We start from the raw sequence: 19,244 nt of genomic DNA, 5'->3' as shown, positions 1-19,244 counted from the left end.
AACTATGAAAGTCACTGTGATTTAATCTGTGGAAAAAGATGTTCCAAACTGCTATCTTTATTTTCTCATTGTTTGAAAGGTGGTAAAATTATTATTATTGTTTTTCCATTCAAGAGGCTTCATTTTAATTTCTTTCTTTAAAAATATTAACTGCTTCCTTTTGGAGATGAAGGATTTAATTTCTAAATCTGCATTTATGGTTAGATCACTTGAAATGGATATGGAATAAATGTGGTTCCCTTTAGTAAAAAGTAAGTACTTAAAAAGAGTCCTTATGTAGTTTTAAAAATATAAAAATCAGTGTGCAGGAAAGGTATACTCAACTATATTCTCTTAGTGGAAGTAAATTACTAAGATGATGTTTAAGGCTCACATATGTAAAAAAAAAAAAAAGAAAAAAACGTTTATTTCATAGAGAGCCCACTAGAAAATCACAGTCTATGCTCCATCATAGACTATTCTACTTAGAAAGACTTGGCTTTCGTTTTTCTTTAGCTGAACCAGAAAACCTCTGATTTTTGAGTAAATAGAAATGGGAGGAGAGAGAATAATAGAAGATAGTCTAAAGAGCAGCACTTAGTGCTGCTGTCACATTATAGAAATGCAATCAGTATTGTGTTTCTTTCCTCTCTTTATTCCTTCTTATCTTTTTAAAAGAATATTTACACTTGCTTCATAATTTGGACTCTTTCAGTGGATCTGTACATCTTACCGTATGATTTCAAAGCCACATTTTATCCACATATGCAGGTCCTGTAACTCAGGTGTTTGGGATCCATTCTGAAGTCCTGTCTTAAATGATTAATTTTCCATTTTCTTTGTGACTCCACCGATACTGTGCTCCTCGATGAGCCAGCTCTATTTTATAGGACCCTCCAACAAATGTGAAAACCTAATGATTCCCCTTAATAAAATAATTAAAATCACCGTGGGAAAATTTCAACTCAAAGGCAGAGTCTGATAAATTATCCAGATCAATTCATTGTTTGAACCACCTTGAAAGAAGAAAGAAATGCAAATATTTCATAATTATACCTGAATTTAACTGAATTAATACTCAGCCATAAGTATGAAAGTAGCTTTGTATTTGAATACTCTTTTCAGGAAACAGTTTTATGCTGCATAATTATACTTCCTATTTATAAGAAATATGCATGCTTTACTATCTTCAACAAAGCACACTTATAAGCAGAATCATTAATTGTTAGATTAAAATATTTAAAAAAAATTTCTTTTGGAACCTTTTTTTTTTTTCCCTTCAGTAAAATGATATGACCACATTTAGTGACATGTTAAGGTTCAAACCTCACATTCTAAGAAATTTTGGCTGCAGCAACTTCTAAACAAAGTCGGCATATTTTTTATTCTTACAAGATACCTTACAGCAGTTGTTGTCAGACTGGGAATAGCAGAATCAATTGCATGGCTTGTTAAAAGAAAAAGAAAAAAGGAAAGAAAAGAAGAAAGGATGACCAGCCCCTACCCCCAGAGCTTCTGATAACAGTAATTCCCCTTGCAGCCTGATAATTTGCATTTCTAACAAGTCCTCAGGATTGAGGCTCCTGGTGCTGGCACTACTTTTGAGAATGACTGCTTTAAATTTTCTCCTAGTATCTCCAGGGGGCTCTGTATCTGGGGAGCCTACCGTGTGCCAGACTCTCTAGTAAGGCAGGGTAGGCATTCATGAATAAAACAGGCAAAGTCTCTACCCTCGCAAAGCTTGTAGTCTAGTGGAGGAGACAGAAAATAAATAAATAAACCAACACATAAATACCTGTTTCCAGGTTGTCATTGAGTGGGTCCTGAGTAGTGGAAGGGGAGCTACTTGGGGCAATCTCAGAAGAGATTAAAGGCAAGAAATGAAAGACGAGAAGTCAGCTGAGGAGGGAAGAGTGGGAGAAAGAGGCATTGCAGGCAGAGTGCCCTCGATGAGGGCCTTGGGGTGGGAAAGAGCTTGGTGTGTTTGAGAAACTGATATGTGGCCTGTGTGGCAGGAACACAGAGACTGAACACCAGGATGGCCGAAATGAGAGGAGAGAGAGAGGTAAGCAAGCGCAATGTTGTAAGAGCTTATGATGGGAAGTTTGGATTTTATTCTGACTTTTAAGGGTTTTGAACAGATTTCTGTTTTCATGAGATCACTGTGTACATGAGGGAGGGGGAACAATGGTGGAAGTGGGGATGATATGTCACCTTTCCACCTGGGAGAGGACTAGGCTTTAGCCAGGAGTGGTCGCAGGTGAGGTGGATGCATCAGTTTCTATTACCAAAATGTGGAAACCACTTATCTATACAACCACAGCGGTGACAGTTATTTAAAAAACCATCTTGAGGTTGATTATAATGGCATGGAAACATATCAAGGAAATAAAAAGAAGGAAGCAGCTTTGAAGCAAAATTATAATAGTGTGTGTGTATGTGTGTGTGTGTGAGAGAGAGAGAGAGAGAGAGATCAGTAATAATAGTAAGATTATAAGGTGATTTTTATTCTATTTATTTTTTATGCAATACGAAAAGATGCCCATTATCATGAAATTCTTAATATGTAATGAGAAAGAAAAAACTATGACTTTGAGAAGACAGTCATGATTTGAATAATTAATTAAGTCATTTGTGATGTGTGTGTGTGTGTGCATGTGCACACAGACACGTTCCAGACAGGATGCAAAGTATAGTGGATACAAAATGAATAAAATATAGTTCTTGTCCTCAAAAAGTTTGCAGTTTATTGAGAAGGATAAGAATAGGGACATAAGAGCAATGGGTCTCAAATGTTAAAATGAGAATTATCCTTTATCCTGTTTGACAGCCCTTCAAGGTACCAGTTGCTCCTGTCACAGCCAACATCCTAATAAATCTTGAATATACTCTTCTTTGTCCATGCCCCTTGCCTTTGCACGTCAAATTTTCTGCACCTCTTTCTATTCATTTTTCAGGAATCAAATAACATACTATTTTTTAAAGACTTTTTTAAGGAGCAGTTTTTGGTTTACAATAGAATTGAGCAGAAGGTACAGAGATTTCCTGTGCCCCCCAGTACCCCCCCACCTGCATCGCCTCTCCCATTGTCAACACTTACCAAAATGTACATTTTTTTTTTACCAAAGATGAACCCACATCGACACATCATGATCACCCTCAGTCCACAGTTTACCTTAACAGTTCAGTCTTGGTGGTGTACATTCTGTAGGTGTGGACAAATGTTCAATGACATAAAGCCATCACCGTAATATCACACAGAGAATTTTCACTGCCCTAAAAATTGTTTTTGTTCTTCCTTTTCATCTCTCCCTACTTCCAAGCCCTTCTCTCAACCTCTACAGCAACCACTGATCCTTTTATTTGTGTTTTTATTGTTTCCATGGCTTTGTCTCTTCCAGAACGTTGTATAGTTGGAATTATACGGTCTATCACCTTTTAGGATTGGCTTCTTTCATTTAGTAGTATGCGTTTAAGGATCCTCTGTGTCCTTTCATGGCTTTATCACTCAATGATTTTTAGCGCAGGATAATATCCCATTGCGTGGATGTACCAGAGTTTAGGAACCCATTCACCTACTGAAGGACATCTTGGTTGCCTCCAAGTTTTGGGTGGCAATTATGAATAAAACTGCTCTCAACATCCATAGCAGATTTTTGTGTGGACATAGGTTTTCCACTCCTTTGGGTAAAGACTAAGGAGTTCAATTTCTGGATCACAAAGACTATGTTTAGTTTTGTATGAAACCCTCAAACTGCCTTCCAAAGTGGCTGTACTATTTGGCGTTCCCACCAACAATGAATGAGAGGTCCTGTTGCTCCACCTCCTTGCCAGGGTGTGCTACTTTCAGGGGTTGGATTTGGGCCATTCTAATAGATATGTAGTGGTAACTCGTTGTTTGAACTTTCATTTCCCTGCTGACGTATGATGTGGAGCGTCTTTTCATATGTGTAGTTGTCATTTTTGTTTCTTCCTTGGTGAGGTGAATGTTAAGTGATCACAGACCGTTTTTTAATTGCTTTTTCTTTATTGCTGAGTTTTAAGAGCTCCTTGTCTTTTTTTGGATACGTCCTTTATCAGATGTCTCATTTGAGGATACTTTCTCCCAGTCTGTGGCTTGTCTCTTCCTTCTCTTGATACTGTACTTCCCAGAGCAGAAATTTAATGAAGTTCTGCTTATGAAGTATTTCTTTCATGGATCGTGTCTTTGGTGTTCTATCTGAAAAGGTATCACCATATTCAAGGTCATCTAAGGTTTCTCCTGTGTTGCCTTCTAGGAGTTTTATGTGCTACTATTAGATCTGTGATCCATTTTCAATTGTTTTTGTGAAGAGAGTAAATCTATGTCTGGTAGCAGCTTCTTCTTTTTTTTTTTTTTTGCATTTGGACGTTTTGTTGTTCCAGCAACGTTTGTTGAAGAGAACATAACCCTTCGGAATGAAGATGTGTTCTCTTTGTCTGGATAGTCCCTTTATGTTTGCTTTCGTGGCACTTGTACTCACCCCTCGTAGAGCACAAATCGCACCAAAATGCAATTATTTGTTCCTGCCATCTCTCTACCTGACTAAATTACTCTCTCTTGAAGGATGAGGATCATGGATTATTTCTCTTTGTAATTACATTACACCTTGCACAGAGCCTGACTCATAACAGGAACTCACGATAAACTTGTCAAATGAGTGAATGTGAAAGAGAATATTAGGACTTTAGGTGGCATGGAATTATTAGTAGCTTTCAAGAGTTAAGATGAAGTTTATGGAGAAGAGGAAATCAAGCTTGTCTTCAGATAAAAATTTTTGAGTGATTTTACTTCTAGGAATTTGTATTAATAAAACAATTAGAGATATTACCAGAGATATGGGAACAAGGATATTCATTACATCACTATGAATCATAGCGAAAGATAACTTAGCAAACCAAGCCAAAATCTCTTTCGGTTGAAGGTAAATAAATAATGATCTAACCATAAAAGTGAATAGTGTTCAGCTATTTAACACTGTTCGGCTGTTTAACAGTGCAATAGGACACAGCTGGCCTCAGCCACTAGTCCGCAAGTGGGCCCATGGCACAATCAGTAAGATTTGTCTTTAAGTATTTGGTAGAAATGGAAGGTAGAAAATGAAATAAGGCCCCTGAGAAAAGGGGGGGGGGGTAATGTGAAGTCGAGAAGGTAAAGAGGGGGAAGAAATCCCATAAAGGAAACAGGAATCTGCCCTTGCTCTGAGAAGCTTTTAAAAGGCAAACACAACCTAAGAAATATATTAAAAAGATCAAAATACATATATAAAGGATTGAAATAGGTTCGGTTTTCTCCTCCTGCTAAGCACATCATGGATCATGAGAAATTCTGGGGATTATGCTTGTTACCTGGGATTCAGTTTGTAGAGTACTTATAAATCTGGTCTTTTACCTTTCATTTTCTGTTTTAGAAGTAAGTTTTATAATAAGCATGCGTAAGAGAACATCCTACTCAGAACTTATCTGACTTCAGATGTTTTCATAGCTGTATATAAGGAAAATTCATCTATGCATTTAATTGGTTTCATTTGTATGTATTCCATTATATTGGCTAGAATATGTTATGTAATATACATATTTTTATTAATATATACATTATATATATATTTTATAAATATATACATTATATATATAACATCTTTTAAATTAAAAATGTGTACATCAATAAAGCCAATACTTTTTAGGAAAATGTATTTTTAAAAAAGCCAAAGAGGGATTAAATGGTTAAAAGAAATGCATTTAGGGTTGCTAAATCGAAGTCTCGGGACTGCCATTATCTACAACTGTGTTTATGCTTTCCTGTACGGTGCCTCTGCATTGGAAAGCAATATTTCCAAAAACTGCAAATGCTTGGCAGAGCATTTCAAATGCCAAGCATTTCAAGATGTGTATGTGTTTATACATGTGAATTCTTAGGTAAGCAGTTCTTCCTTTGGGAACAAGGAGATGGCCTCAAGGAATTTCTTATCCTCACATGAGATCTTAGAGTTCAGCAGATGCGACTGGCATTTTTCACATTGCGCTAAAGGCTTTGTTTTGTTTTGTTTAATTTTTATTTTTTATTTATGTATGTATTTTTATTAATGGGCTTAAGGCAACCATCTGTAAAAAGAACAGAGGTCCTGGGGCAGGACGAAGAGTAGAGAAACTCCTACTCTTGTCAAACCTGGACCTCGGAATCTGTCACCTTTGTTTGACAAGGTCTTTAAGTGGCCCCGGGTCAGAGCAGGCAGGCAAGAGGGGAGGCTCTGAGTGGGGAGAGGGGCCTGGGCTAACACTGGTTGAGCACTGTGAGCAGGAGTCCCCTCTACTGTCGTGTGCGCCTCATTCACCGTTACCTAATGTGGTTGCTGTGCCCTGCAGACCCCGACCCGATTCACAAGGGCTCCCTGGTGATCTATGACTATTGAGCTCCCAAAATCTCCGAGATATGAGTCACAATAATCTTTTAGCCTGAACACCATTGCATTCTTGATTCCTACACCATGGCAGTTTTGAATAGCAGGAGGCTGAAAAGCAACTTCAAAACTACAGCTCACCGAAACCCTGCTCAGAAAGCAGCTTATTGATCCTGTTTAACCCCGTGTGCTGCGAGCAGCCCTGTCCCTCCGCTGGGAGGGGCCCTGCCTTGAAGTGGACCGAGTTCCCAGAGACTGTTAGGAAATTCATGTTTTACTCTGTCTCCCCTCATAGGCACGATTTATTCCCGTACCTCTCCTCCTTATCGAAAGGGAATTGTGGAAATGATAGAGACACTACCCAGTTGGAGATTTTTCTCGAGGCTGAGTGGTTATAATTTTCAGGGTCATACATAGGTTTTGAAGTGAAGCATGGCATGTGGATGCTGACGCTCCTGTCTGATTTGTCTGGCTGGCATTCACTCACCGTAGAGCAGATACTACACTAAGCACCGCATAGACGGCTGTGGACAACAGACGCGTTCTGTGTCTTTATGCATTAAGCCAAATAAGCAATGGTGGGCAAGGGTTTTTTCAAAAAAGCACTTGCTGAGTCCCACCTTGGTCTATGTCAGATACCAGTGTGCTGGTTCTCAAAATTCCCAAAGATTTCAAAATCGGCTCCTGTGAGCAGGTGCGGGCTGGCTCTGCAACAAGGAAAGGTCTCGATGTAAAGGCAGGTAATTCAGAGAGTAGAGGCAGAGCACCAGGGGGCATCATTGCCAGGAGTCCCTGAGAAGTCCAGGCAATAAGGACACATCACTGTCCTTGTTCTTTCTTCAGCAGGTGAATTTTAACCTACCCTTCACCCGTAGCCCCACCTCCATTTCGACTTCCCACTTCTATGAAGCAGCACTAGACATAGAGCAGCCCTGTTCTAAAGCTTATCATTTTCTGAAGTTTTCCTAAAAACAAGCAAAAATATAAAAATTCAAAGCCAAAGCATTTAACTACCTATACATTGTCTACTAAGGGGTAAGTTACACTAAGGATATTTAATTTTTTTCCCAAGTACGGCTTACTGTCTTTTTAGACTGTTTGTAAATTCTAAAGCCAAACAATGTCATCTTTAAATCAATCATTGAAAGAACAAAGGCTCCTCTGTATGCTATTCCTCATCCCAGTTTGGATGAGCAAATAAATATATGTTGATTATGGGTCGTGACGTAGGGATAGCTTGGATATCTAGAATTAAAATGGTGTTTGATAAAATTGGGTTCTCCTTAAGCATTAGAATGAGACTAAGAATTGGTGTTTCATTAATGAATGGGGGAGCTGGGGTGTGTGCACCTCTAGCTCTGCCTCAGCTCTTCTGTGTCGCGTCTACTGGGAGTGTTCACAGATGCTTTTGCCCAAATGGTGATGACACCATATGATCTGGATTTTTTTTTTTTCTCTCCATTTATATAGTTAATTAGTTTTTAGCTTTTTCTTTCTGCAGGCACAGAGTCATTTTACCTGTAATATGTTCCCTGGTTAGGAGAACCCAGCTGTTCAGTAAAGCTACCTTTGGTTAGCCCCGGCTGGCACCATGACGTCCTGCATTGAACCCCTGCAGCCACAGTTAGCTTCCTAAAAATGTAATTGAAAATACTTATTATTTTGCCAGATAGCCGCAAAATTGGTCGTTTAATGCCCGCCACTTGTTTTATTAAACCACTTGTTTTTTATACACATGCATTCCTCATCCTGACACCCATTCAGAGTTTCATCATTTAGTAATTACAGCGGTAAGTTCCCTGCGTCAACTGCCCACTAACCACTCCTGGATAAACCCCCTGGCTGATCCACGTGGTTGGGCAGTAGGGTGTGTCCGATGTGTCCACGGTTTTTGCACATGCCTAAAATAGTAACCAGGACAGAAGAGCACTAAATTCATACTTGTTAGAGCGTACCTAATTCTGTAATGAAGGGAATATTTTTCTCCCACTTCCTGAATGAGGTAATCAGTGAACACAAAGGTTAGTAAAATCCAGGTCCACGTAGCTCGTTAAGAGGCAGAGCCAAAACTCAAATCCAGATTTGTCTGCCTCCATATGATGGGAGAAATAACAAAGGTAAAAAAAAAAAAAAAAAGGTACAATTTGCATCATGTTACAGGTGGGTAATAAACTTCTTTTGTTCAAACCGGAGTCTACAGGGCTTCACTGTAATACTCATTCCATTCCTCTGGTTGCTGTTCACCTCCCCATCCAGGCCCTTGAACAAGTGTCTGGGATCAAACTGGAGCTAAAAAGAGATTTGTTGAATGACAGATGCCTCTTTGTTTCTATAGCATGTAGCTTAAAGTAGTTGCTAAGTATAGCAGGTACGTGCGCGCGTGCAGGCGCTTTGTAAGTTGATGGAGGTTGCGCCTCTTGAATGTTAATGATCCATCCTTCCTGAAGTATCATTTGTTTCCATCCTCGCTTATTGACGTATTTGTTTATTGTCTATATAGCAACATGCTGGAGAAGGACCCTGTGGGCAGTTCTAGGCAATATTGGATAAAAGATAAACTGTGTTTTCATGGCTTTCCAGGTCCTTCGGGGAGTTACAATCCTGTGTTTAGCTTCTGAACAGGGGTGCGTTATAAAATATTTGCATCGGTAAATCAAGAGCAGACAGCCAATTTTTCTGCCTTCCACACTAATGTCCTGACCACTCCTGCCTTATGTTCTCGTTTCAATTTTTTAAGTGACAAACTATCACCTTTTGCCAGCTTTAGAATACTGCAGCATTGAATAGGGATGCCGCTCTTAGGTGGTAGGAAGGACACAAGCTGGCCCAGCGCTGGACCTGAGGTCGGTAACGTCGGTCTTTACAATTCACGCAGGTCTGTCCTGGCCTCTTGTCTTCCTACTCTGTGCTCTCGGCCCTCAGGGACTCTAAATCCCCGGCTGAAGTTCAGATGCACAAGGCCCTGCCACTTGGCCTCCTCGGGGTATTTCCTTTTTCCCTTTCCACCATCAAAACTCCAACCACCTTATCTCAAGTCTTGCTCTTTGCCAGCAAAGATAATAAACCCAGACTGGGTTTAATTTATGCAAAGCATTAGTGGCTTGTTACAGCTTACATGTTTGCCAAAGCATGGTTTTCAACATCATTTTCAAACTGCACCACAGTGACTTAAACATTTTTAATAGATATGACTTTATTGTAATGTGTGTACAGGGGGGGGGGAATAATAAAGCGCCCTAAACGTGTAATTTTTTAGGCTAATATTTATGGCAAAGGCTATTTTTTTTTATTTTTATTTATTTATGATAGTCACGCACAGAGAGAGAGAGAGAGAGAGAGAGGCAGAGACACAGGCAGAGGGAGAAGCAGGATCCATGCACCGGGAGCCCGATGTGGGATTCGATCCCGGGTCTCCAGGATCGCGCCCTGGGCCAAAGGCAGGCGCCAAACCACTGCGCCACCCAGGGATCCCCTATTTTTTTTTTTTAAAGAAAGAATGCAACCTAAAGAAAAAAATATTAAAAAGTGGTCTGTGGCTATGGTCAAAAATAGAGATATATGATTAAACTTTGAAAAAACAATGCCATGTTGTATCTTGTCTAATCAGTCCTCAGATGACAGTTCTGCTTCATCGAGAACCTAAGAAGTCTGGTACGCTTGCTAGCTATTTTACACAATTCAGCCACCATCCTCACAGTTCTCAGAGAAATAAATAGACCTTTTTTTTTATCACCATTTTATAAATACGGATGCTGAAACCTTAATTAAGTTTTTGGGCACAGTGACACGATAAGAAGCAGGAGTTGGGCCTTCATCTCCCATCCTCCAACTACAAATCCTGCTGTCTTTGCGAAATTGAAGAAATATGAATATCTACACTTACCTCAGTTTCAAATATGAGCCATGGTTGTACGTTCGTTGTTTTCATAGTATCTGAAAAGGAAAGATTAGTAGAGGAAAAGGAGATGCTGCCTACCTTCACTAATGTCCAGTTTTAAACAAATCCAGATGACTGCCCTGTGAGTTTAGCTAGAGGGTTTCCGAAGTGCTTGGAGGCTCTGCTTTAAGAGATTCAACTTTCTTTCCGTCAGGGCCTACCAAGGGAGCTTAGGTGATAGAGGCAGGTGTCCCTAGACATCGTCCCTAGGACGATTTTGAGAAGGCCTGATCCAGGAGTTCTTAGCCTGGTGTCCAGGGAGCCCTACGGGGCTGACCCAGGAGCCCAGGGCGTCTGTGAACTCTCTGAGATCATATGCATAGTCGTACAAATATGTACCTATGTGGTTTTTTCTCGGGATACTCCCTATTACCAAGGGTTAAAAACCACTGGTTTTGTCTTGAGCGGCCCTTCTACAGCTTAGGACACCACCCTGCCAACTCTGGAGAAGCCCGCACAGGTACAAGTAGCCAGGACCATAATCTTAAATGACACTCCTGGGCTCCTGAGAGAGTTCACCTTTCTATGTCTTTACAAATATCTAACGTATAAGCAGCAGGAGTAACCCTGGAACTGGAAAGAACTAAGCTCATGGCGAAACAGGCATTCATATTCTAGGATATATTTTCAGTGCCAACTTTCCAAAGTTTCCAACATGACCTGATTTATTTATTTATTTATTTATTTTTTATTTATTTATTTATTTATGATTTTATTTATTCATGAGAGAGAGAGGCAGAGATACAGGCAGAGGGAGGCAGAGGGAGAAGCAGGCTCTACGCAGGGAGCCTGATGCGGGACTTGATCCCAGGACCCCAGGATCACGCCCTCGGCCAAAGGCAGGCGCTATACGGCTGAGCCACCCAGGGATCCCCGACCTGATTTATTTTTGCTCAGTAGATTATTTGTGGCCAACGCGATAAGGTCGTCCGCTTTCTGATGGTAGCAAAATTAGTTGTTTGACGATCTGCCTTCGGCTTGCTGGGTCTCAAGAGATTCTCGTCTTATTGGTAGAGCTTTTAGGGAGAAACGGTGGACTGCTGGGTCATGAAAAGTAATTTTCTGCAAATGTGAGGAACACAAGTCTCATCTCTTCTGCAGGAGCCAGTACACTGCTCATCAGATCGAATCCACCGTGGTGTGAGGGTTGCGGGAGGTTCTATCCTCTGCCTTCCTAGCATATATGATTAATGATAAACACCGGATAACAGAGAATAGTTTCCTTTGGAGCATTATGTGAATTTTCCTAATTTCCTCATATGGCCCAGGACACTAATGATGATACTACCCCAACAAATTTGATACCCTCCTCAGAGAGTGCCGTTCGTGCCAAGTTAAAAATTCAAGCGAAACAGTAGCCTTTGGCCAGGGTGATGTTCTGGGCCACTCCCGTGGTTCAGGGATATTTTTTACCCTTTTCTGTATTTTGACTTGACATTTTTACTTTGCATTTGCAAAACTGCAGGTGACTTCAACCTGCCCTGGTGTAACTGGACTTCTCTGTGTCGAGCTTCCCCATCCTTTTTAGGCATCTGTTGTACTTTTCATCTGTTACGAATCCAGAGCCAAAAGGAGGAATATGTTAATGTTTCAGGTACATTTACCACTGACGTGTCCTAAAAATACCTTGGACAAACTAGGCTGATTGGTTTATTCACCTTTGTACCCCGGCAACCACACACGGAAAAGTGCTAATGCAAAAGCCTAGTGACCTAAGTGCTCAGGTATGCACCTTCCCCTCTCTCCATTCCTGATTTCTACTCTGTTCTGAGCTTGACCTAGCAATTCCTCACTATCTTGTGAATTCTTTGATGCTTTTTAAGGTTTTGCTTTGTGTAATGTTTGCTTGTTTTCATGGGAAGGATTGCTCCTAATAGTTCCGCATTTTTAAAGACTATTTCCATTGGGTTTCTGAGATTACCAATATTTTAAATCACTTTCCTAACTCATGTTGGAAATCACCCACTGCCCCTTTATTACGACCACCTTTTTAAAGAATTTTGTTTTAAGAGCTCAGTACGGGGGGTGGGGGGACTGGATCAGTCGGAACAGCCTGCAACTCTTGATCTTGGGCTTGTGAGTTCACCCATGTTGGGTGTAGGGGTTACTTAAAAAATAATACTAAATTAAAAAAAAAACTAAAAAAAACCCAGCTATGTAAGGGAGAATATGGAATTCATGATAACAAGAAATGCACTGATGTCACTGGTTGTTTTCAAACTCTCTGCAAAGGTAATTTCCTCAAAGTCCTTTACAATACAATGGTATTTGATTTGGTTTTGCATTTGAAATTTGATCTTTTCGTCTAAAAATCTTCATTCTCAGACTTTCAGTGAATTCTTAAGTGGTTCTTGCTTTTTTCTTTTTCTTTTTTTTTTTTTTTTTAATTTCCAGCTGATCACTGCCAGAAGTGCAGAGTGACTTCAGGCTGATTTTAAGCAGAGTTTGTGTGTTAGGTGTCGTAGGTGGCTGCTGACGAGACTTGACAGTGCTCACGTCTCTTCAGCATACGAGCTCTGAGCTGATCATTTGTTCCTAACGATGCCCCCCAAACCACCCCCCCACCTGTTATATAACGAAAATTCAACCCAGTACATTCTAACACTTTTTTTTTCTTCATTCTGAAGCTCTCCATTGGCTTTATTAATCTATTTATGAATCAGGTAATATCCCCTCTAGCAAGCAGAGGGGAGCTTCAGAGGGCTACAGAAAGGAAGGGCCGGAAAAGGAATAGACCAAAGGAAATTATTAGCAAAGAATACGTGTTAGGCAAGGTCACGCTCCTAAGGGGAGTAAAGTGGGTCTGTCAGTAAATTGCCTAGGGCTGCCCAGGAAACTCCCCTTTGACTGCCTAATTCCTGGGCGGGGGGTAAAACAGCAGTTAGGTTAGGTAATAGGTCCTGGTTTACTGACTTGGGGACCTTAACCAAAGTGAAGCCATCTTGGGCCTGGGGTTTTCTTTTTAACAGTCCTCATAGAATTCCTTCTCGAACCACCTAGTGAGCAAATACGTTCAAGTTTAATATCCCTGAAAAGTTTATCTTACAGTATTTCATTTTTTTTTTTTTTTCCCCAAAATGGTAAGGTAGGCACAAGTATAGTGGACTGAAGGGGGCATGCAGTTTAGTAACTGGGACTGAAATCGAAGTTTTATTGTTTAACGATCTTTGATTATAGTAACTATAGGATTAGTTGGGTGAGGAAACTGAGGCTTAAGTTATAAGTAAGATTTTTTTTATAGGTGTTCAATTTTATAAGTAAGATTTTAACTGCTAAACAAATATATATTGCAGATTGTTGATTTCAGAAGTCAACAGCAATGCTGGCCTTTTGAATTTTGATTATTAAGAATATTTCAGGCATATCGAAACTGTATTATTAGATAATAATACAGTTATTATAATAATAATAACTGTTAAATAATAATACTTAGCTGTAACAAGTTATATCCAACACAGAGCTTTACTGGATCTGAATTGCTTGCCGTATCTGTTTCCAAATGATTATGAAAGACAAAAATTGAAGACTCCTATGTAATACCCCCTGATCCTTTTCCTCAATTTGTCTCACTATAACCATTCTTCTGATTTTGGTAATTAGCTTTCTTATGAATATTTTTGTACTTTTACCACGCATAGGATTATCTATCATGCATCTATCTATCTATCTATCTATCTATCATCTCCTTGGACGATATTGAGGACTGTTTTTCAGGTTTTCAAACTCTGAAGAAATATATATTTTACATTGCTTTTTTTGAAAGTTCACTAGCTCCTCTTTAAGGGATTTTTGAGCAGATCGGTCATATTACATTGTGTGACTACACAACTAATGGTACTAACTGTATCACCACAGGTAATTATTCACTTTCTGACTGATGAGAAGTTTTATATGTTTCTGATCTTCTTCTGTTCCAAATAATGCAATAATGTTTCTTCTTTTCTTAAATGCCTATTATTAATAGGCACATCACTGTGTTTCTGTTGGATTATTGATCTTTTCTTATTGATTTAGAGTAGTTATTTACATGTCCTGGAGACTAATCATTTATTGATTGTAGTCATAAAAAATACCTTCTAATGAACGCTTACCTTATCACATTTTTATGAGCTTTTAATGTACAAAGGTTTTATTAATCATAGTTTTACCTTCTTACGGGCCTAGGAGCTTTTTTTCACACAAAATCAAACAAAACTTTCCTACTAAAATCATTAACATTTTATTTTAATGTTATTAAATATTACATATTTAATATAATTTTATGTATTACATATAATATTTTATATATTTTATTCTGAAAGTTTTACATTTTTGCTTCTCACATTTGTCTTTAAACTCTTTTTATGTTTTTCTTTTTTGAATATGGTATTGTTCCAAGAAAATAACTGACTTTTTTAGTGCCACTAAATGACTCATCTACCCTACCCAGGAAAAGTACACAGATTTGTAATTCCATCTCAGTTCTCCATGTAGGTCTTTTTCTGGGATCTCTATTTTATTTCTTATATTGTCTATTCCAGCATGAATACCCTGCTGCCTTAATTACTATAGAATTGTAGCAAATCTGTGCATTCTTTTTTGAGTCCTGTTTAAGAAATATTCACCTACTGTGAGTTCCTATGTCAGCTTTTAGAAGATATATGTATTCTTGTGCATTTTAAAATCCCTAATCCATCTGTAATTGGTTTTTAGAGCTTTATCAAGATAAAATTCACATACCATAACATTCACTGCCCATTTAAAGTGTACAATTCAATGATTTTAGTATACTCTAGGTTGTGAAGCCATCATCACAATATCCATTTTAAAATATTTTTTAAAGAAGAAAACCTGTACCCTAAAAAATGTCTGTACCCATTAGCAATTATTTTCCATTCTACTCACTCCTCCAACTCTAGGAAATGATTAACCTATATTCTGTATTTGTCTATTACAGAATTTCACATAAATGGAATCATATATGGTCTTTTGTGACTAGCTTCCTTTACTTTGTATATTATCTAGGTTCATCCTAGATGAACATGTTGCAGCATGTGTCAATATTTAATTCATTTTTGATGCCAAATAATATTTCATTATGTGGATAATATCACATTTCAGTTATGTATTGATCATATAGACATTGCATCACTTTTTCTTTTTTACTATTATGGATAATACTATGAATATTTATGTACAAGTTTTTGTGTAGAAGTATTCTCCTGGGTATATACCTGGGAGTGAAATGAGTGATTCGGTAACTCTATGCTTAACATCATGAGTAAATGCCAAACAGTTTTTCAAAGCTTGTTCACTAGTTTACGTCTTCACCAACGATGGACAAGGGTTCCCATTTCTAGCTTAATGTTTGTCATGTTGATTATAACCATTGGGTGAGAAGTGGTGTTTCACTGTTTTGATTTGCATTTCCCTAATATTTTCATTAGGGAATATGCCTGTTGACCCATTTGTATATCTTCTTTGGAAAAATCTACATCCAGATCCTTTGTTCATTGGTAGCTCAGTTATTTGTGGTTTTATTGTTATTTATACAATGTAAATACAAGTCCCTTATCAGACATATTTTTTAAAAATATTATTCCCATTCTGTGATTTACCTTTTCACTTTTTTTTTTTTTTAAGATTTATTTCAAAGAGAGAGAGAGAGAGAACATGAGCATGTGAACAAGTTGGGGGAAGAACAGAGAGAGCATTAGGACAGAAGCAGACTCCTCACTGAGCATGGAGCCCCACATGAGGCTTGATCTCATGACTCTGAGATCAAGACCTGAGCCCAAATCAAGTGTTAGCTGCTCCAGCAGCCCCAGTGGCTCAGAGGTTTAGTATCACCTTCAGGCCAGGGTGTGATCCTGCAGACCTGGGATCGAGTCCATGTCAGGCTCCCTGCATGGAGCCTGACTCTCCCTCTGCTTGTGTCTCTGCCCCTTTCTCTCTCTCTCTGTGTGCCTCTGATGAATGAATTTAAAAAAAAAAAAAAAAAAAAGAGTTAGCTGCTCAACTGACTTAGCCATCCAGGTGCCCCACCTTTACACAGTCTTAATAGCATATATTTTTAGAGCACTAGGTGTCTAATTTTTATATAGTCCGTTTATATTTTCTTTTTCCTTTTGTCTCTGTATAATTGGTGTTGTATTTAAGAAATCATTACCTAACTCAAGGTATTTATTTATTCATATTCATTTATTCAAGGTATTATTCATATTCATATTTATTCATCTATTTTAGCCTAATAATGATATAATTTTCTTCATTACATTTAGGTCTCTGATCCACTTTGAACTAATTTTTGTGTATGGTTTAAGATAGGGATCCAACCTCTTTTGCGAATGGATATACAGTTGCCCCAGCACCATTTGTTGAAAATACCATTTTTCCCCATTGAACTGCCTTGACCCTTGCTGAAAGTCAGTTGACCATAAATTTTTGTTTATTTCTGAGCTAGAATTGATGTTTAAATATAATCTAAAGTATTATAACTTTTTTATATAGATATCTAATTCATCTGAATCAGCATTATCTACTAAAGAAACTGTATCTTCACTTTCTTTTCTAGCTTTCACTGAATTTTATATCTTTAGCTTATTATTTAGAAGTATTATTTTTAAATTTATCAGTGTTTGTTTCCGCTATTTTTTTTTTTTTATTGATTTCTACATCTTCACCCAGAGCAGCCACACTATTGACTTGCCAGCAAGTTATAGTTTTCTACATATTTTTTCTACCTAGAAGCTAGACATACATACTTTCCTGCTTATTCCTCTGGAATTTCAGTAGTTGTATGTTTTATTTTATCTATCATTTCTAGGTGTTTTATGACATGAGAGTTTTGAAACTGTGTTGTTTTCCATGTTGTTGGAATCATAACTCTGATTTTCTATGTTTATGCCCTACTTCTGAAAGTTGGTAGTAGATTCTTACTAGAAGTACTTTACATCTCTGCATTTCCCCCTTTAGGCTACATTTCAGTGGTCATAAAGGGTGTCACATTCCAAAGTGTGTGCTTTGTATTCTACTCGACTCATGAAATTTGATGACATTGAGCTTTTCACTTTGGAATAAGAGAAGCCCTGTCTCCTGTTTTCTCCTTCATGATGTCAAAGGTACCTACTCAGGTCAAAGTAAGACAGATTTCAATTGTCATTTATAATACTTTTCTGAAAAGACCTTTGAAGCACTTTAAGGAGTGAACTCAGCTGCCCAATATCTATGTATTATTCCGTACAGAAATAAAAAACCCCAGCCAGAGTTAGCTGGAAAACCTTAGAGGCCTTAGAAAACGGCTTCCTGGAGAAATATTCGGGAAAAAGAAAAGGATCCTGATGTCAAGCTACAAAGACCCTTTGTTCTATACCCACTCTGATTTGTGGTAGGGAATTGAGAGAGGAAACACCATTTGTCTACAGCCATGAAAGTAGAGATTGAACTAGGAGTAAACCCAGATTCTTTTATTCCCTTCTTTTTCCTTTTTTTTTTTTTTAATATCCTCTGTTGTAACAATTTCCAAACTGATAGATTATCCCCCAGTTGTTTATTCTATGGAGGAGTTCGGTGAGTGAGACCATAAGCCTTCTTTCCTTAGTACAGTATTTCATGATTTCTTTTTATTTTTTTAAATTTTTTTTTTTTTTTTAAGATTTTATTTATTTGTCCATGAGAGACACTGAGAGAGGGAGAGGCAGAGACACAGGCAGAGGGAGAAGCAGGCTCCATGCAGGGAGCCCGACGCGGGACTGGATCCTGAGTCCCCAGGATCAGGCCCTGGGCCGAAGGCGGCGTCAAACCGCTGAATCACCCAGACACCTGGGCCGCCCCATGATTTCTTTTTAAAGTCAACTTTTAACCTTTTAGATCAGTTCTTTAACTTTTATCTAATTTATAAATCTTAGACTTTGATGGACAGACTCTAGGAAGGCCTAAATGATCTCTGCCTCCAGGCATTCAAACTCTTGCATAATCCTCTTCACTGTGACTTATTCCCAAACACTAGAATAAAACAAAGTTGATGAGATACCACTTCTTTGACTATGTTACATTATATAAAACTCTGTCCTGCTGTCAGACTCAGTCTGGAGACTCTTTGGTTTGTTTATGCCATCAGCCAGGCTGGGGAGTGCCCACATGTCCAGGAACTGTAGGAAGTATCTCGGGGCTGGGGGCTGTGGTTGGCCTCCAGCTAACAGCCAGCAGAAGTCAGACACTCATGCCTTAGCCACAAGGAAATGAATTCTGCCAACAATCTGAGTTATCTTGGAAATGGATTTTCCCTAGTCCCGCCTTAAGATAAGAGTAAAGCTCTTCTGATACCTTGGTTGCAGCTTCCTTGGTGGCCTAAGCAAAGGACCAGCTAAGCTACACCTGAACTCATGGAAATGTAAGATAATGTATCTGCATTGTTTTAAGCTCCTAGGTTTGCAGTAGGTTTTTTTATGCAACAATAGATAACTAATACCGTAAAGTATTATATTCTGATACCTTAAAATGTAGCCTCATCAGTGAATGTTTCGTGTACCATTAATGAAGTAAACTGACAATTCTTTATCTAACTACAATACACCAGCAAGAGCTTGCCAGCAGGGCAGACAAATATAATCAACAGTATGCTCTGTCTGACTGAAACAGATTTGAAGTTTTGAGTGAATTATTTTTGCATAACTCATACGCATTATTGGAATCAATTCAATAAAAAATAAGTCAACAAGATACTCCATCAGCACAATTCCAAGTATTTCAGTTTGATAAAAATTGCAATGACCTAATCTCATGAGTCTCTTTACTTTAAGAAGCTATTAAAGAGTTTAAAGCTGTTTAGCTTTAAGAAGAAAAAATCACCTCTTTAATAAATGGAATATTACTCAGTCATTAGAAATGACAAATACCCACCATTTGCTTCGACGTGGATGGACCTGGAGGGT

General features: G+C 38.5%; 1 protein-coding gene across 6 annotated transcripts in view; it reads left to right on the top strand.

The window, feature by feature from the left end:
- ANO3 (anoctamin 3) overlaps positions 1–19,244 on the top strand; it is a 395,575-nt gene that overhangs the window by 228,488 nt on the left and 147,843 nt on the right. Inside the window, exon 1 of one of the 6 annotated variants that reach the window (XM_041730540.1) lies at positions 1,953–2,044. The exons of the other annotated variants lie outside the window; for them this stretch is intronic. Within the exon in view, the coding sequence (XP_041586474.1) occupies positions 2,018–2,044 (27 nt within the window). The 5' untranslated portion in view covers positions 1,953–2,017. Of the gene's footprint in view, positions 1–1,952; positions 2,045–19,244 lie in introns of those variants that run through there. 6 annotated transcript variants of the gene reach the window in all.

Source organism: Vulpes lagopus, chromosome 15, assembly GCF_018345385.1.
Source record: "Vulpes lagopus strain Blue_001 chromosome 15, ASM1834538v1, whole genome shotgun sequence".
In the NCBI taxonomy this organism is placed as follows: Eukaryota; Metazoa; Chordata; class Mammalia; order Carnivora; family Canidae; genus Vulpes; species Vulpes lagopus.
Note: the sequence above shows the minus strand (reverse complement) of the source record. Positions and strands in the feature narration are given on the sequence as shown.